General features: G+C 50.7%; 1 protein-coding gene across 13 annotated transcripts in view; it reads right to left on the reverse strand.

The window, feature by feature from the left end:
- Nucleotides 1-18826, reverse strand: part of MBNL1 (muscleblind like splicing regulator 1) — an 80716-nt gene that overhangs the window by 23444 nt on the left and 38446 nt on the right. For 12 of the 13 annotated variants that reach the window (XM_048313976.1, XM_048313965.1, XM_048313974.1 and 9 more), the window contains one exon: nt 604-774. In XM_048313976.1, the coding sequence (XP_048169933.1) occupies nt 604-672 (69 nt within the window). In that variant the 5' untranslated portion in view covers nt 673-774. Of the gene's footprint in view, nt 1-603; nt 775-10580; nt 10600-18826 lie in introns of those variants that run through there. The other variant, XM_048313975.1, reaches the window with a different exon arrangement.

Consider the following 18826-nt stretch of genomic DNA (forward strand, 5'->3'; position numbering starts at 1 on the left):
TTTTGACCACTGCAGAATAACAGCATGTTATCAGAGCCACCTGGTGTTGCTCTGAAGCTCACAGGCACATCGCAATGTGCTGCACAGGCCTAAGTGGGGACACCCCCCTGTCCTCCAGCCACTGCTGGGCCGGGGCACAGAGCCACCCCAGCTCCCTGCTGGGCTCATACTGACTGATGCACAGCCACGGTCAAGCTGAGCCTAACTCCCCCTAAACCAAAGCTCAATTCCAGCAAGCAACTCTCTGGGAAAGTTCCCTTGAGTGAGGGAAAACATCCCTTCACTCAAGGGAATCTTCTCAAAGCCAGGAGTTTCCTAGAGCACATGATACTGCAAAGGAAACAAAAATCTCACAGAGATCACTCGCTTTCCAAACTTTGAGAAATAAGTTGCAGAAGATAAATTAAATTAACCCAAGACTACTGAAATTAAATAAAAATATTACTTCAGGCAAGGCAGAATTAAGCAACACAAAGACATACAGAGGAGCATTTCACTGCAGCTGATTCCTCTCCCCATTCCCGACCTTTGTGGGATTTCCCTGGTGTGGAAGCCTGTGCTGCCTGCCCTCAGCTCCCTGAGGGAACCCTGGGGTGCACATACCACGGGCTGCAGCGGGGCTCCGGGCATCATGGCATTGGCGAGCTGCATCTGCTGGGCCAGCATGGCCATGTTCTTCTGCTGAATCAGGTTATTGCGGCCATTGATCTCCAGCTGCGTTTTTAAGTGGGGTGGTGGGTGAAGATATTTGCAGTTTTCCCTTGAACATCGACCCTGAAGAAGAGAATTGGCACAGTAGGATTAGAAGCTGCATCTTTGCTCCTTATGCCATGGGCTAAAGCAGACACAGGCAGGCTGCAGGCTGAGGGAGAAGGGCTGTCACATGCTGCCCAGAGCCGCCGGACAGTTCCTCTATCTGCTGCTGGCTCGGCTTTGCTGGGCCATTTGTTAACCCGGCACAACTCTGAAACACAGTTTCTTTTTAAAGCTCCTGAAGATGAGTGACCATGAGTTGTTCTGGAAGTACAGCATGTTCCTCCTCTTGGGGACATGCTCCTGCTCCATGAAGGGAACCAGCACCTCTCTGTGCTTCACTACACCTGGAATCCAGCATCTTTGAGGGAAGCCTCCTCCACAGGATGCATTTTCGTTGTGATTGTGCAAACCTAACAGGAAAACCAGAACTGACTCGTTTGTAAATTTTTCACCGAATTCAAATGTGGCAAACAAATTTCATGCACCAGTTTAACGTGGATCAAAGGATGCTCAGCAGTGCGACAACCATCGACAACCAGAAACAATAAACAACAGCTCTGTGCACGATGCACACCCAGACCCTGGTGGACCTCCCTGGGACCAGCAAAGCACAGGGGTGACTGCTGAGAACTAGCCCCAAAGCCCCCAGCTGCTTGAAAAACCTCTAAAGCCAAAGGCCAGCGGGAGCAAAGGCACCGCTCACACAGGTGCTCAGCCCCGGAGTGTGGGCAGAGGGATCAGGGGAGAGAGACCCCTCTGCTGGGGAACACAGACCCATCCTGGGGAACACAGACCCCTCTGCTGGGGAACACAGACCCATCCTGGGGAACACAGACCCCTCTGCTGGGGAACACAGACCCATCCTGGGGAACACAGACCCCTCTGCTGGGGAACTTCTTTAAAGTTGTAACATCAAGCCCGTACTTTCACTAAAGGGATAGCAAAACCAAAAACTAAAGAACCCAACTAAAAAGGACAATTAAATTCTTTTCTGAAAAAAACCAGAGATTCCTAAAATTACATTTTTTTTCTTTACTCATTCATCTTTGAAATAAATCCAAACAAGAACAATGACAAGGCAAAAGACAAACTTAGTTTGAGTAAGAAACGGTTTTTATCAGGAAACAAATTGATTCAATACAGCTTGACCTTATACTGCAATTTTGCTCAGAAAGTTAAGATTATCCTTGTTAAACAATCTGCCAGAGATCTAATTTGTAGGATAATTTTTGTCTCCCCTAAAGGATGGGACAAACAGTTTGCTGCTGCTCCCCTCCCCAGTCTGTCTCTCCTGCTGACACTCCAACCATCTTAAAACTCATTTTCATAGTTATTCAGCTGACATCTGATCCTGCAGAGGAAGACAGACCTGGTCAAAGAAAAATACCTAAAGTTTTGTGGTTATCTTCAGGCAACACACCATGGTTAAGGAAAGCATTTACGGAGATTGTGGAGACCACGACTGCAATGCATGGAAAAGAAAGTTCATCTACAGAGCCAAGAGCACAATAACTGCAGATAAGACAGGGAAAAAACATGTGCTGCCTGAGGAAGTCTTGTTACAGGGGAAAGAAGCTTCCTAGAGCAAACAAGGACTTGGATACTTCAGTAAAAACCAGATAGTTCATTAGCAGAAAAGGTGGCAGCAGGGATCAGTGCTTATGGAGAGTTGTAGTCGCTGTGCTTTTAACTGCAGCAGTGTTTTACAGTGTGGATGCACATCTGTACACAGCTGGATATGCTGGTGGCTCTTCCACCCGTGGGTGCACCCTGGACATCCCCAGTGCCAGAGGGCTGCCCCGTCCCTGCCATGGGGACCAAAGCTGGCACCGGATATCCCAGTCAGCAGCAACCAGACCTGCACAGGGGCCAGCACAGCCTGGGCTGGACCGGCTGAAAGGACACGTGGGACATCTCCCACCAGTCTGGCACCCAGCAACCTTCACTCGGGGAAGGCAGCTCTCAGCCCTAGGGGTGGTTTTGGGAAAATGACCTCCAGTTCTCTCCTTTAACACCTAAACCAACTCATTTCAGCATCCCCAAGCCCCTGAAAGCATTTCACCCCTGTGTGCACTGGCAGGTAAAGGCCTGGGACAGTTATAATTAAGTCAGTTTTTCTCTCAACACTAACCTCATATTAGATGTTGTTACCCCTGAGGACATGGGGCATGCTGACACATTTACCAGATACCTGGAAAATGAGATCTTCCATGAGCACAATGTAAAAGAGCCAATTACTGCTAAATGAGTAACATGGAACTACAACATATGTGCCTGGAATCAGAGGAGCAGTTAACCAACCTGATTCTGAAATCCAGATTGAACTCAATGTCCTTATTTCAGCGCTGGGGTTTAGGCTGATCCACAACTCTCTGGATGAGATCCAAAGCCTGGCAGTACGTGTTGTACACCCCAACCACTTAACGTACTTCATACACCCAAATGCTTTAAAGCTATAAAAAATCATTCCTGTGATCTAATGCAATGTCCTCTGGCTCCCAGGAAACAAGGAGCCTCGCTGCTTCCCCACTGAGACTAGCATTTCTATCCACCTAGGAGATGGTCTTTAAGGAAAGCTATTTACTTAGAGTTAAAGACTACCAGAATATACCACAGCCCCAGGAAAATGGTGCTTATGCTTAGCTATCACCAGATACTATGAAAACACATCCTCCTCGTTTGCATGTAGCTCTGGAGCCCAGGGCACCTTTAACCTTCAATCTTTTTTAATTTACAGACCTTAGCGACTTTCCCAAAAGAAATGCAGACTTGTCTGTCTGGGAACAGGGTTTCTTGCCTCACTTTTACTCCATGGACCTTTACAAATGGTCCACAGAGCGCCCAGGAGCTGGAAACGGCAGGCTGGAAACCACCGTCACAGATCTCACCAGAACACGGGCAGCATTCATCCCCCTGACCCTGCAGTGAGCAGCTCCTAATTACCTTGTCACTGGATCCTGCTAACTGCAGTCAGCAGAGTTCAAGGCAGATTTTCATCTCCCTGAACCTTTTCTGAACCCTCTTCCAAATCATTACAAAAGGAATATTTTAAGTGAGTAAATTCAGAGGCGGCAGTGGGTGTTGCAGTGTCCCCATGGGCTGCACCAGCACACTGAGGGATTAACACAATCCTGCTGCACTAAAACTTAGGAGAAATGCTCCCGAGGCTCCCCAGCATGCCCCTCAGCAGAGGCCCTCGAGGCCAGCAGAGTGAGGGGCAGAGGGCCAGCTGTGTCCCTCGGCGTCCCAGCCACTCTCACGTGGTGCTCTGCCCCACTCGGGGCTCAGCAGTGTCAGACAACGCCCGGCGGAGCTCAGCGCCAGCCCCCCCGACCACTCAGACAGCACCGTGCCTGCAGCAGCTGCCACACAAACTTTTCACTCTTATTTGAAGCATGGCAGCAAGCACACACACATTTGCTTTGCTCTCCCCTTGCACCAGTAAATCTTTTAACCTCATGCAGCCTCTCCATCGGTTTTTTTTGTGTTTAATACATGGATTTGTCTCCTACTCTGTACGGCTCACTTTCACTGTCAGAAATGAAGAAATGCCACCCACTCTGGCTGGGAGCAGGATGTGCCTGACCTTGCTGTGCTCAGCCTCCTGTGACACCTCATCAGGTGCAGCACGAGGCTCAGCATGGTCTGGTGATCAGGAGTCGGACTGGGAGGATTTTTCCCCTTGCCTTCAGGGGAGCAGGAACATGTACCTGTCCCCAGGCACCTTCCCACAGGGCAGAAGCATTCCCAGCTACGCACCATGGCTTTATTCCCCACAAAGCACAAGGCACTTTGTGTGAACACTTACAGAATTATGGAAAACTCAGACAAAAGAAACTGACCAATCCTGCCTTGGAAAAATCACTCCCAAAATTCTGCATTCTGAAAATACAGGGTATTTCTAGAAGACTTGGATCCTCTGACAAGTGTGTTGGATCGTGACAGTACACCTGGGTTTTTCAGACCTGCACAGAGGTAAACAGGAGTGAGCCCATTTCTGTGTGGTCACCACCAGGCTCTTCCCCACAACACCAGTTTTCGGGGAAGCACAGCACACCCTTCTTTTAACATCCCACACTAAATGTTAGGAATACAACTGGAATTTTTGCTCTCTGATAATAATCTCCAGAAAATACCCTGATTGCATATTTAATAATGGAAAAGCTTTCTTGGGATTCCCTTCTGAGACTGCAAGCTCCTTTACCCGCTGCAGCTATGGCTCAGGTGATGCGGATACTAACAATTTTTATTTTTTCCTTGAGGGAATATTTAAAGGAAGTATCAGCAGAAATGAGTAGCCAATTAACAAGAATTTGAGGCTGGGGTGCTGCTCCTGTTCCTGTGACCCAAGTATCTCTGTCCTGGCACTGCTGCCTTCTGCCTCTGCTGCAGTGGGGGTGTGTGTGAACCCCAATTTCGCACATGCTCCAGGGCTTAGTGCAGGTATCTGCATCCAGGGCTGAAAGGCAGGGGCCTGACCTGGAGTAGCTGTTAGGCCCTCAAAACGATTTTAAGAGCTTGGAAACATCCACAGCTTTCAGTATCCACCTCATCTTTGAATTAATTCAAATTCAAACTAATTATTTACCAACACCTCCTCAGAAACACCATGTGATCTGCCACAAAACAGAAGAGCAGCAAACTCATCATGCTGGTGCACTTCAGCCTAGAATTTTCTTGGAAAGCACAGCCTGGTGATGCAGTAAATTAGATCTAATTAGCAAACTTCTCTCACAGGGCTGTTACTTCTCCGGGCATGACCTGACCTGTCAGGACCCCAGGGACAGGGACTCGTGGGAGCTCTGTCTGCCCCACACAGGGCACTGCCAGGGCCCTGATGCCCTTGGAGACTCTGCGAGCAGACTCGCCACCCTGAGTGCTCCTGGGGTGGAGCAGGCAGGGAGGACCAAGAGCATCCCACCGTGCTGTCACCCAGTGCAACACCCAGCTCCTCGCCCGGAAGGAGCCTGGGAGCCCACCACCCCACCAGCACCCCTGAACCTCAGGCTGGGCTTACCCTGCGCTTGGCTCCTTCCCCAGGGACACACGGTGGGCAGCAGGATACCTGTCGCTGTTGTCAGCGTTGCTCTACCACCCCGAGGGGTTCTGGGCTGGGACGGGGACACCCACAGCCGCGGGGACACGCGCGGTCCCACCCCGTTGGCCAGAGCAGTGCTGAGTGCGCGTTCCTGCTCCTGTCCGCTGGTCACACACTGACAGTGCTGGGACGCAGCCCATGGTTCTGGAGAGGGGCCATGCTCTGCAGGAGGGGCTGGAGGTTTGGGGAGCATCATCAGATCGAGCTCAGCCAAAGCAGAAATACAGGAGGATTTTGTATGGACAGAGTCTAAACAAAGATCCCAGTTACTGCTATCACAGACAAACACGGGAGTGCACATGGAGCTCAGCAATCCTGCAGTCACTGCTTGAGGTCATCCTCCTGCAGCAGCACAAACCCACGACAAGCACTCAGAGCCAGCAGGCCACTGTGTGCCCCTCACTGCCTGCCCCCCGGCCGGTGCTGATCCCACACTGCCCAGGGCAACCTGTCCGGCTGCACAGGAGCTCCTGCGCTGCCGGGTGAGGTGACCCCGGCGCCCTCTGCGCACCTGAGGGTTGCACGGCTGCCAGAAATGCAGCTGCTCTGGGAAAGCCTCTGCTCCGAGCTGCACCAGCCCGCTGGGTCTGTTTATTTACGCTATTTTTGTATCACTGCAGTAGCACAACGCGAGCTCCCCAGCACTGGCAGCGCCCCTCTCTGCGAGTTCCCACACCAACTACTGCTCAAGGGACAACGGGAAAGCTTCTTGGTTTCCATCAATGCACCAACACCGTGCCATGAAAGCATCTCCATAGAAGTCCAGGGCAAGAGAGTCAAGAGCAGGAACGTGCTGCTCACTGCATGCAGAGACATCACTGGAATAACCCCTGGCTCTCCCTGAGGTCTCTTGAGTAAACCCCTGGCTCTCCCCAAGGTCCCAGTGCCAGCCCCACCACTGCAGGCAGAGCTGCCCTTCTCGCTGGCACGGCTCAAGCAGGAGTGTGGAGCCTGGTGCTGTGCGGACACCAATGGGTGCTGATCACCTCGACCACACTGATGCAACAACCTTTCTACTCAAATTCATAGTATACATTGTTGCTCAGGATGCCCTGGAGCCAAATTAATTTCCAATTAAAAGTTGTGTAGCAACAGAGTTTAAGACGCAGGATCCCTGTGACAGCACCAGGAACTGCCTCTGCCCGCAGCCAGCGCCAAACCCCCACGTTGATGGAAATGTGTGTGGGGCACCCTCTGCACCAGGTAAAACCAGCCTTTCAGTGCCCCACGAAAACACGGTGGCCTAAACTCTGCTTCCACCTATTCCAAACTCAAACTGAAGTGAAACAAACAGCAGCCCCATGGGGCTGCTCTGGATTTCAAGCAAACGTGTGAGCTGATGGTTAAATCTGTGATCCTGCATGCAGCACTGCTGCCATTGTTGCTACCATTGAATCCAGAAGAGAACTTCCAGGCCTCAGGATGCAAAGAATCTGGCTTATAAACATGAAAGCACGGAACAGAAGCAGCTGCAATTTCTGCTGACAGTCTTGGGCAACTACCATGGCCTGTAACCACCTGCAGCACTTGGAGGGGCTCCCTGGAGCATTTCTATGCCAGCAGAGCCCTGAGAGATGGATGAATGTCCATCCTTGGCAGTGTTCGAGGCCAGGCTGGACAGGGCTTGGAGCAACCTGGTGTAGTGGAAAGCTCCCTTCCCATGGCAGAGAGGTGGAACAAGATGAGCTTTAAGGTCCCTTCCAACCCAAACCAATGTTTGAGCCTGTGATTCTGTAATTTTAAGTAGCTATTCGTAGTCAGACCTACAACCCTCTAACATTTAACAGGCTACCTCCTAAAGACAAAAGAAAAATCTCCTTGTGGCCAGCAGAGACTCCAGTGAGTGCTGCATCCCACCTACCCTGCGTGAACACGCACTACCCCATCACTATGTAGCAATTATTAATGACTGACATAATTTTCAGTCACTTCAAACACTTTTGGGTGTTCTGACGGTGCTGTGGTACCGACTGGCTGCTGCTGGAGCTGTGGCCGCTCTGCCGGCGCTCCCTTGGCCCGGGTTTGCCTGGGGCTGGTCCCCCTGTGCTGAGGATGCCGAAGCTGCAGAACCAGCAGCCACAGCTCAACAGCGCAGCTGGAACACACGGAATGCTTCTGATCCAAAACAAACACACAAACACCTCCCTGTTAGGGAGTACAAATTCCTCCTGACCCGGCGCGTTTGAACCCGAGCAGGAGAATGGCTGCTACATACCATCAACTATTGCCTGTAAATGGTAAAACTATTTATCCTGATGCCCATGTGTTTTACAGGAAAACATTTAACTCCATGTAAGCCATGGTTTCCTTTTTAAAAACAAACTGTTTGCAGGCACTTCGTGTTGAGACTGCCTGCCACATTCAGAGAAACTTTTTTAATATATTACAGGGCCTCTCTGACTGCCTTGAAGCACGCAGCCTGCAATCCCACGAGTCAGTGGCTGCGCTTACACCTCTGAAGCCAGTCAGAGGCAGGACTGCAATCACTGGGGCTCTACACAAAGCTGAATGCACAGCCTGTTTGGAAACACGCCTAACACCTGTTGGAGGGGTCCCTGCACCCCAGCTCTGCCACTGCCCGATGCTGTGGGACCACAGGTGTCTCTCCCCAGAGCTGGTCCCACACCGTACCCAGCGGCTGGTCCAGGGCCAAACCCAGAGCTGGGAGCGGTGCTCGCCCACCGGGCCCTGCAGCCCCCCCAGCTCACAGCCTGCCATGGAGGTGCTGCGGGCTTGGACACTCCCAAACAACTCTCATGAGCAAGCAGAATGCCAGCTGGGGGAAAACACACCTCCAGGGGAAGGAAGTGAGGGCATCTCCCCTGTGAAGCCCCCTCAGCTCCCTCCAGGGCTGCTGCTGTGGCACAGGGATACTGATGGCAGCACTCTGTAGACACTTTTAAGTGAATCCTTTCGTATGAAAACACATCAGAGTGACCACTTAATGACGTCTTTGTGTGTGATTCTTGTACATAAAAGCCTCAACCCCTCTAATGGATCATTTGGCTTGCACAGCTAATAGCACTCCTACGGGAGCTGTCCTACTGCCATGAAATACAACGGGATTTAAAAAAAGAAAGAAAAAAGCAAACAGGGCAAGCAGACTGCCAGCACTAAACAGAAGGAAAGACACCAGCTCAGCAGCAAAACCCTCCCCGCTGCTCCTGCCGTCTGCGGGTCCCTCCTCCTCCTCAGCCCCGAGGAAGCACAGAATGATCCTCAGTGCCAGAACAGCGGCATGGGGATGGGGACAGGGATGCAGATGGGGATATTCACAGCTGTGCCACTTTTCCTTGCACCCATAGCAATGTCAGCTGAGCACCTGTCCAGCCCTAGCCACTCTGACCCTGGGTAAGGTGGCTGCTGGGATACCCCCAATTCTCATTTCATAACAGCATTAGCAAATGCATCAACCACATATGGATGTACAAGTATTTATATAAATTATTTAACTTTTATAAATTTTATTTATATTTATGTATTTAAAAATTTACATAAATATTCAATACAATTTGTGGTTGATCTTGGTATTATTACAAATATTTGTATATCCACATGTCTATATAGACACAGTGTATGTATGTATCAATACATCAGGACACTCCAGGACACGCAAACCCTGCAGCCTGCAATGAGCAATACTACGTTTCCTCCCAAGCACCCCTCCACCTGCCCCCAGCCAGTGCTGTATCCCAGGACACGAGGGAATTACGTTTTTCCAAGCAGGTACAGAAAGAGCAGCCTCCCCCCAGCCCAAGGGGCAGCACGTGGGTCACAGCACCATTGGGAACCACGAGCTGTTCCCAGCGAGAGCTCCAGCTGCTCCTTGAACTTCCAACGCCACCAAATCCTTTTAGAGCAATCTCTAGTAATCCACATGATCCTCACTCAAGCGTGTAATAACTCACAATTTAAGAGGAGAATGAATGCCTTTATGTCCAGATCAAGTCAAACACACGGGAGATTTAATCTGTTTACCGGTGCAGAGTCCTGCAGTGCCCAGCGGAAGGGCTGGAACAGTGCGGTGCTGAGCAGATACCAGGATTGCTGTGATCCACTCTCCTGCTCACAGCTTTAATCCCCTGCCAGTGACTCCGTCTGAAACCAGCCCCTCTGCCTCCTGCTGCCGCTCTCAGGCTCTCAGCAGTTCCAAGGGAATGACTGAAACCAGCCGTGAGCATAAGGTCTGTCACTGCAACTGTTTAATGGGTGTGCTGCAGCATAATTAATATTTAATATTTTCAGGCTTATGATTTGTTTAGTGTATTTGGTGGTACGGCAGAAAGTGGGCATGTTGTCAAACGCTGCATCTAAACTGGAGGAACAAACAAAAAGGACACGGCCCTTGTTCAGCAGAGCCGCTGGAACAGGTCAGCGCTATTTACGGCAAATTTAAAAAGGGAATCCCACATGAGGGAGGGCACCATGTATGTCCTCATGGATTTTTTTATATCATTGATGTAACTTAAAAGTGGTTCAGCACCTGCCCTGACTGGCTGCAGGGCTGTTCCCACTGTCCCTGTCACTGCTGCCCAGGGCACGCGCTTCACTGTCTCACTGGCTCAAGCAGAGTATTCTTATTACTTATCAAACTTGAGTTCTGAGGCAGGTATTTGCACAGGTAAAATACCCCAGAGATATAAGTGCTTTCATCTGGTTTTGCAGCACAGTGGCATTTTCAGCCTCTCGTGCCTGGTGCACAGGGAGGTGGTGGCAGGTGACTCACCTGGGTCACTGGTGCTCTCACTCACGTGTAGCTGTGCAGGATGATTCCTCATTAGTGGGACCATATTTAAATGGAATTTCTGTAGTTTAAAAATAACATCTCGCTTTTCTGATTTCAAGAGAGAAATCGCCATCCCCTGCTGCTGCCTCTGTGCTTGGCTGCAGGTGGGACACGAGGTGGGACAGTCCAGCTGTGCCTCTGTGGCAGGAGTGGTGCCACTCTGCTGCTCCAGTTATAAAGCTCTTCCCCAAATTGCACAGGCATGACATAGAGCACTACACAGAATCTCCACAAGAAATTTGCCCTGGAACAGAAAAGGCAAATGAGCAGCAGGAGAGGGGTGAGGCACCATCCTTGTGCTGATCCTTCTGCACAGAGCTCAGGACTGAGCCCATCATGGGCACCCACTGCACAGGGACCCCAGCCTGGGCACCCCGACGGGTGCCTTTAGCTCCCAGAGATGCCCATGGCCACAGCGTACCCCCAGCCTGGTGTCACCCCCTGCCCCATCAGACAAGACACATGGCTCTTCTGATAGGACCCGCATCCCCATCTGCAGCTGGATGTGACCAGGGACAGAGCAACCCCTTCCAGATGTGTACAAGGGCTTGGGGTACACAAGCTCCCAAACAAGGACTAGCTGGAAGAGTGGGGAAGAGAAGCGATCCCTTAAGTTTGATGCACTCTTATCCCTCGCAACACCCAGGACTTTCACCAGTGTATTTTGACAGCGGTGGTGTTTAACTCCTTCTGAAACCTCCCACTGGCTGCCCTGGAAGGTTATGCTTGAGCAAATGGCCCACTGAAATCTCGGGAGGTTCTGATCCACCCCCGCCCCACGGAACACCTTGGCTGCAGAGGGCTGAGGCCGCAGGTGACGCGAGGACAGGGACTGCAATGCTCTGGTGCAGACGTCAGCGGGTGGGCGCTGCCAGCCGCGCGGTTATGGCTGAGGGCAGTGCTGAATAACAAAAATTAACGTCACCTCGATAAATTGTTCTCTGCTGCCCAACAGCACACCAAAGGCCTCCTCCGGCAGGCTGAAGGTCAATGGCTGTCAGTTTTTATGTCTGGATTTTTATGGGAGAGAGGCTGCTCTAAAAGCATTACTGAGAACTGCAGTCCCACACCCCAGACACTGGAAATCACTGCTGGAATCGTATCCTGAAATGCCAACACACACATGTCTGGGGTTTTTATTGGCAGGGTTTACCTAAGAATTACACCTTTCCCTATTTTCTTGTTATCCTTTTAGGTGTATTTTTCCCTTGATTTGCCAAGTACGGCATCTTGACATGCTGTTTTAAATAGAATTTAAATACAGTTGGAATACATTTGTCAGGCAAATATGTTACTGACTGAAAAATAATGAATTCCCTAACACTGGTGGGGAAAGTAATTATTAAAATATTATTTTATTCAAGGGAAGTTAAATGATAAATTCTGACTGAAATTTGGGAAGTTTATTAAACTTCATTTCAAAATAGGATTTGAGTTTACAACTGAGCATAAATGAAACAAAGCACTCTGAGAGGAAAAGCTCTAAAAGAAAAATTTCATAGAATCACAGAATCACAGACTTGTTAGGGCTGAAAGTAACCTTAAAGATCACCCAGTTCCAATCCTCGTGCCATGAGCAGGGACACCTTCCACTGTCCCAGGCTGCTCCAAGCCCCATCCAACCTGGCCTTGGACACTTCCAGAGATCCAGGGGCAGCCACAGCTGCTCTGGGCACCCTGTGCCAGGGCCTCACCAGACTCACCACCCTCACAGGGAAGAATTTCTGCTGAAAGAAGGAATTTGCCTGTACCTGTCCTTACAGATAAATAAAACATTTCCCTGAAATGAAGGTTACCCACTCAAATGGGAACTGTTCAGGGGATCAATAACAAAGCCTGGAGATATGATTTCAAATGAATCCCCTGAGCCCTGCCCAGAGATGCCACTTTCCTTGGAATGTGGAAAGCAGACAGTGAACCCTGCCCAGGTGAACAGCAACAGCACAGGTACCCGTGCACAGGTACCAGAGCAGGTTATTGGCACTGTGGGAAGCAGTGACTGTTTGCACCTGGAAAAGCCAACAGCTGCTTTCTCAGCATGAAGAACTTTCCCCAAGAGTATACAAAGGATCACAAGTTTGAATTAGCAGCATGAGAAGTTATCTTGACTCCCTTTCAGCAATGCCACGCTGAAGTCTCCGCTGAGCCATGCGCTCTGCTGCTAATGTGTGGTTCTGTGAGGGCTGGCTGGCACCTGACAAAACAAACCCGGCGCGCTCCACTGGTGGAAAACCCTTGGGCTACAGAGCATCCTGTGAAATCCCTGAAAGGAGCACGGAGAAGTGACCTGATTTTCAGGAAAGCAAACAGCTCCAGGTCCATGACCCCACACGTGTAAGAGACATTTTACAACACAATAAACTGCCCAAGATGGAAACATACTGCTTGATCACACCCAAACCTTTCTACTAACTACCGCACACCTCCAGTACTGCCAAAATAACCCAGAGCAGTGGCTATGGAGGGGATGAGGAGAGCTATCAGGACTGGGACAGAGGCTCTTGGGCATTACAGAACCCGCAGCCTTTCACAGCAGCAGGAAGACTTGTGTGGGTGCCATACCCACAGCCAGGCTGCCTTTGGCAGCTGACACCAAGTTCTGCCTCTGGCAACCAAAAATTTGACACTTCTGGCTTTCCTATACTGTTTGCTTACATGATAAACAAATTAAGGCCATTGAGTCCATTCAGTAGTAAAACAAAAGACAGGCCAATACAGCACACCAGGACACGCTGCTGCAGTAGGCAGGGTGCACGTCACTCTCATGGCACCGGAGTTCCAAAGCAGTTTAGTCTGATGTTGCTGCACCACAAAACACTAAGCCTGGAGATCAATTTCCATGGGGGGCTGATGGACCACTAATGTCTGTCACAGCAGGTAAAAGGTGGGTATCGAGCCCCTTAGAGCAGCGTGGGGTGACCCACAGGTTTGACAGTGAAGGTCTGTGTTTGGTGCACGGCTGTCACCACCACAGTGCCACTGACTGGAGGTGTGAGGGGAACCAGCCAGTGATGCCCTGACTTGCAAACCCGAAGAACAAGAGAAGCTCACACAGGGCTGGAAGGAAAACCACTCAGAGCTTCCAGTAATGGGACATGTCAGGCCAGTGGATGCCTCTTCCAGCCAGAATCCCACTGTGACTGAAAGGACAAACCCACAAATGCACTTAAGGCAGAAAGCACTGCCCCTGTCCAACAAGAACTTTAGGAACTAATTAAAGTTGAAGAATTTATCTTTTGAAAAAAAAAAACCAAAAAAACCAAACAATACCCCCCCCAGGGAATCTTTAACAACATCTAAGAAAAAATTCCACCTGTTTTCCACAAGAGGGAACTTTTGACAAGACAGTGATTTCCTACAAAACACCCCTTCAAAATCAGTCAGCGCAGCTCCCCAGGACCAGTGGCAGAAAGCAGCAGTGTGAGCAGTAGCTCATGCCAGGCTGGCACACGTTCCTGGGACAGGCACATGCTCCTGCACCCCTGAGCCCCCATGGCACACAGTCCACCCCCAGAGCACAGCCACTCATATGACCCCGGTTCCGCACCCCAATGTGCCCTCAGCCCAGTGGGCAGGGACTGCTGGAGTCCACAGAACCGTACCTGTGGTGGCAGGCACACGCACAGCGACAAAGCAGGTATCTACTGTACCTGTACTCCCACTGGGAGCAAGATGTAGAGAGCAGCTGGCCTGCACACCCAGCCGAGCTGACGAGTGTCACTGTGTGATGACTCTACTGCGCTGCCGGGGCTGGCACTGGCAGGGGCTGCTCTGAGCACTCCTACGCTAATGAATCAGTAATTAGTGAGCAACACCACCGGCCCCACGGTCAGTGGGAAACCCAGCTCCTCACACATCTCACCCCTCCTGGGCTGCGAGCAGACAATTCCAGCCCTCCCACAGCCTGACAGCACTGCAATGAACAAGAGATCCACGGCAGCGAGATTCTGCACGACTTAATCAGCAATTCAAGAGGAATTAACAAACCCAGCCACATTCACCTATGAGGGCAACGCAGGAGCATCATGCCCAAAGGCACCCCCAGATCAGCAACAGCCCCCGGTGCTGTTGTGCCCGCCCCAGGGCACTGCCACGTTCCCTCTAGACACTCTCAAGTTCCCCCCTCAAAGGGCACTGCTGTGTGCCCCTGCCAGGGACCACCACATCCCACCCCAAGGCACCTTCATATCCCACATCTTTCCTCTTCGCTTCTGTTGGCTGAAAAGGAAATACCTCTGGTCACTTTGAGTTTTTTTTTAAAGCTCATACTGTCTGGTTTGAAGGGAATATCAAAGAACAATCATTAAAAGATAAAGATTAGGCTGACAGAAAACTAGCCTTGCATCTTTCCTTAAATGTGCAAGACAACAAACACAGCTCTTCTCCTTTTACTCTCTACCATGTCATAATTATCACCTAAGTAGAACTGTTAGCCTTGGCCTTTTTTTCTGCATGTGTCACCACCATAAAACCCATGAAGCCTAATGGGTACGGTGCCCTGGAATTCAGTAATTGACAGAATTCAGCATGTGCAAAGTAAAACAATTAAAATTAATACTTGTTATCATGATAAAGTGCCATGAAAAAGTAAAACAGAAGAGAGATGCTCTTTCCCTGGCATACCCAGCCCTGCTGTAGCCTGGGGGGGTCACGAGCGGTTTAATTCTACATATGAGAAACTATTTTTCATGCTGTGACATTTATGTGTCAGTTTTCACACCCAATCTCTGCCATGCACTATTCATTTCCTACTACTCTGACCCTGTCTGCTTCCAAATCAAGTTTCCCTCACCACTTGTTGCAATGCCGTGTAATTTATTGTACCTGGGCACAAGCACCACCCGAGCAGGCAGCGGCTCTGGCAGGACCCGCCCATGGTGCTGTGGGACCTGAGGACCTGGCACTCGGATGTCCACTGCTCTGTGACACAGCAGCACTGCCTGGCAGCCAGCAGCCCCTCTCGGGGCACTGACACCTCCCAGGCCCAACTGGCACCATCCCACCCTCCCAACACCAAGGGAAGTGCCTCAAGCTGGTCTAAACGCTCAGGATGTCTGAATAAGAAAGGCAAGGCCCTGAGTCAGCTCTGCATGGCCACCCCTAATACACAAAAATAACTTGTTTATTCCTCCTGAGGTATTATTTTTACACCAGCAGTACTGGGTTGCCGTGGCTGTTTGCTGCCACTGGTCCCAGTGAAGGCACGTGGTGGGGCCAGGTGCATGAGCCTTGCAGGGTGCTGGGTCGGGGACGTCCCTACCCCACCTGACCACCCTGCCTCAGTGCAGAGGGCTCAGTGTGGGGCTGGGACAGGTCCTTGGACTCAGGGGATCCATGAGAGACACCTTCAGCCGCTGCCCACCCTGCCAGCCGAGCCCAGCACCCAGGGAGAGTCACCCTCCACCTCCCCACAGCATCAGCCAATGCTTCCAGGCTGCCCTTGGAGCTCCAGAGGGAAAACCCTCTCCTGAGCAGCTCCTTCGATTTCCCATCATCTGAAGGAAATCCCTGATAAATCAAAGTGTGTCTGTGGTTTCCAACGAGGCAGAAACAACTCCTCTACACATGAACAGCACCCATCAGCTTGGGATAGCTCAGGACAACGTTGCAATGCCATCCTGGCTGCACCCATGCCAGGTGGGTTCACACCGTGAACCAAAGCGCAGCTCTTCCTCCACAGACCAAACACGGTCCACAGTGCATTCCTGCAGTATCCAGTTAACACTCTCCTACGTTCACGGCTCTTTAAAAATCCCAGCTTTAATGGAAACAAGTCCAACGGAGTGAATGTGAACATCCCTGAGGGCCGCAAATAACAAAGTGAGAGGTATGTGGGAATAGGACGGAGCAGGACAGCGGCAGAGGAAGCTGCTGGCAAGTAAATATTGCCCAACGCGACAGCAGGACTGGGGAAAAACTGACGGAGTGGAATAACAGGAAGCTTAGTCACTTCTGGACAAAAACAAGCATGCGAGTGGGGCGGAGGGGAGGGGAGGGGCCGGAACACCGGCAGGGATGGGAGGGCCGGGAGCGGAGCGGCTCCACCGGCAGGGCAGGCACGGCACATGCCATGGGCACTGCACTGGCCAGAGGAGACTGTCCTGGGTGCCCCACGCACCAAACCCTGCACAAACCCAGCAGGATCCTGCACAGGCTCCCCCAGTCCAACTGTGACCCCGTTAACCCACATACCAGCTCCTCCTCTGCCTGCCTCAGCACGGAGAACACCCCAACTGCCCAGCTTGGGATGGACAAGAAAAACACCAGCAACAGCCCAGTGGAGAACACTGAGCTGGTGATGGAATTATCATTGTTCTGGTGGCTCTCAAGCCAGTTGGTATTCAGATCATAGAGTCACTTTGCAGAAGCCTCAGGAGTGGGGAGGAAGGTTGAAAGGAAGATCAGATTTCCCTGATGGCAATGAAAGTACCCATTACTGTTGAAATATGGTCTGCCCTGATCACTGATGAGGGGGTAACAGCACTGGGTGTTAGTGAAGGGACTAGAAAAACACAATCCCAAGATTTTACAACATTATCCAGAGAGTCAAGAGAAAAGGCAAATTTGAAGTAATTAGAAGCTAGATAAAGAAAGCCACCAAACCATGGCCAACTGATGACAAGCTTGAGTAATAGTTTTTACTGCTTAGGCAAATGAGGGAAGAAAAGGATATAAATAACAAAGGGTACAGCAGCAGAGAAATAAAAAACTTAAAAATAAGTTTATAGTTCAAAAATCCTTACAGTGAGGATCAATCTAAGTAATTCAGACTTCAGGGGCAAAAAAAAAGATACCAAAAAATATTGACATACTTTGTATCAGAAGGCAAAAGGAGAGTTAAGTCTTTAACAAAGAACAAATTGTAGCAAGCAAGGGTATGAAAGGGAAAGTGTCGTGGGTAAACAAAGGCTGACACATCAGGTTTGTTCTACCTTGCAAGGGTGCACTGAGGCACAGTAAAAGCTTCCTAACCAAATAAGCGCCCTTGCAGTCCGTTCGGGAAGCCAGCCGGGAGCGGCACGGGCACCTCACAGGCAGCACCACTCCCACTGCGCCTCGGGGACACACTTGCCACGTTTCTTAAAAAACACCGAGCTAAACCAAACCCAGCCCTGGAGCACCTAACAGCCCGGTGGAAAACCAAGAACATGGGGAGGACGTCCCAGGCGGGGCAGGGCAGCTCCCGCGGCCGGGGGAAGCGAGCACGGGCACAGAGGGACGGCGGGGCTGCGGGCGAGCGCGCCGAGCACGGACACTGCACCGCCCGCTCCGGGGCTCCGCCGGGCCTCGCCATCCCCACGGCGAACCGGACAGCGCACTGTCCAGCCCCCATGCCCTTGGGTCAGTGTCTGGCTCCACCATCGACACGCCCACGACGTGACCCAATGATCATTAACATCAGACACAGAAGCATTAACCAAAACTGGAAGTTTCAGCCCATACCGATGCTGAATTCCTTGCTCAGCTCTGTGCTGCACTGCTGGGGGGGGAAGGCAGGACAGAGGGCTCAACAGGCCCTGTATCAGCCACAGCTTTTTTTCTCATACAGCTCAGGAATAATTTCCTGCACTAAGTGCTTTCCAGGCCTCCTAACACTGATACTGCAGATCAATATTTCACAAAGACAAAGCTGCCTGATGGATGTGTGCACTCATTTAAGTGTCTCTAACAGGCAGCGCTGCTGTAATCACACACTCTGCACCCCTGCTACCTTCTACCCCAGAGGTTTGGCCTTGCTCACTTTCCACATGAAACAAAATGACAGTAAAATGACAGAACAAAAGACCCACTGTAAGGCAGTGTGCAAATAAAGACAGTATCTATCTGCTCTGTCCGCACCAGTGCAGCGCAAATATAATTACAGCTACCAGGAAGCTTTGCTTGCTCTCAGGAGCTCTCCAGCCTCTCTCTGTTAAAGCTTCTGCATAGGCTTTACTTTTAAAAATGCAACTCTTTGTTAGAACAAATACACAGCAGAGACCTGCACTGTAGGAATATGGGTCAGGTGAGAGCCTCTGTGTGCTCAGAAATGCGGCTGCAGGGTGAATATTTGATGCAAAAGTCTTGAAAAGCTCAACTCTGTCAGTCACACATTGAGGGGAAAAACGCTCAGAAAAGCTTATGAAATATGTGACAGTGACACCAGAGGAGCAGAAAGAACACGTAAACAGCAGAAGCTGTTTTTC

Source organism: Corvus hawaiiensis, chromosome 10, assembly GCF_020740725.1.
Source record: "Corvus hawaiiensis isolate bCorHaw1 chromosome 10, bCorHaw1.pri.cur, whole genome shotgun sequence".
Lineage (NCBI taxonomy): Eukaryota > Metazoa > Chordata > Aves > Passeriformes > Corvidae > Corvus > Corvus hawaiiensis.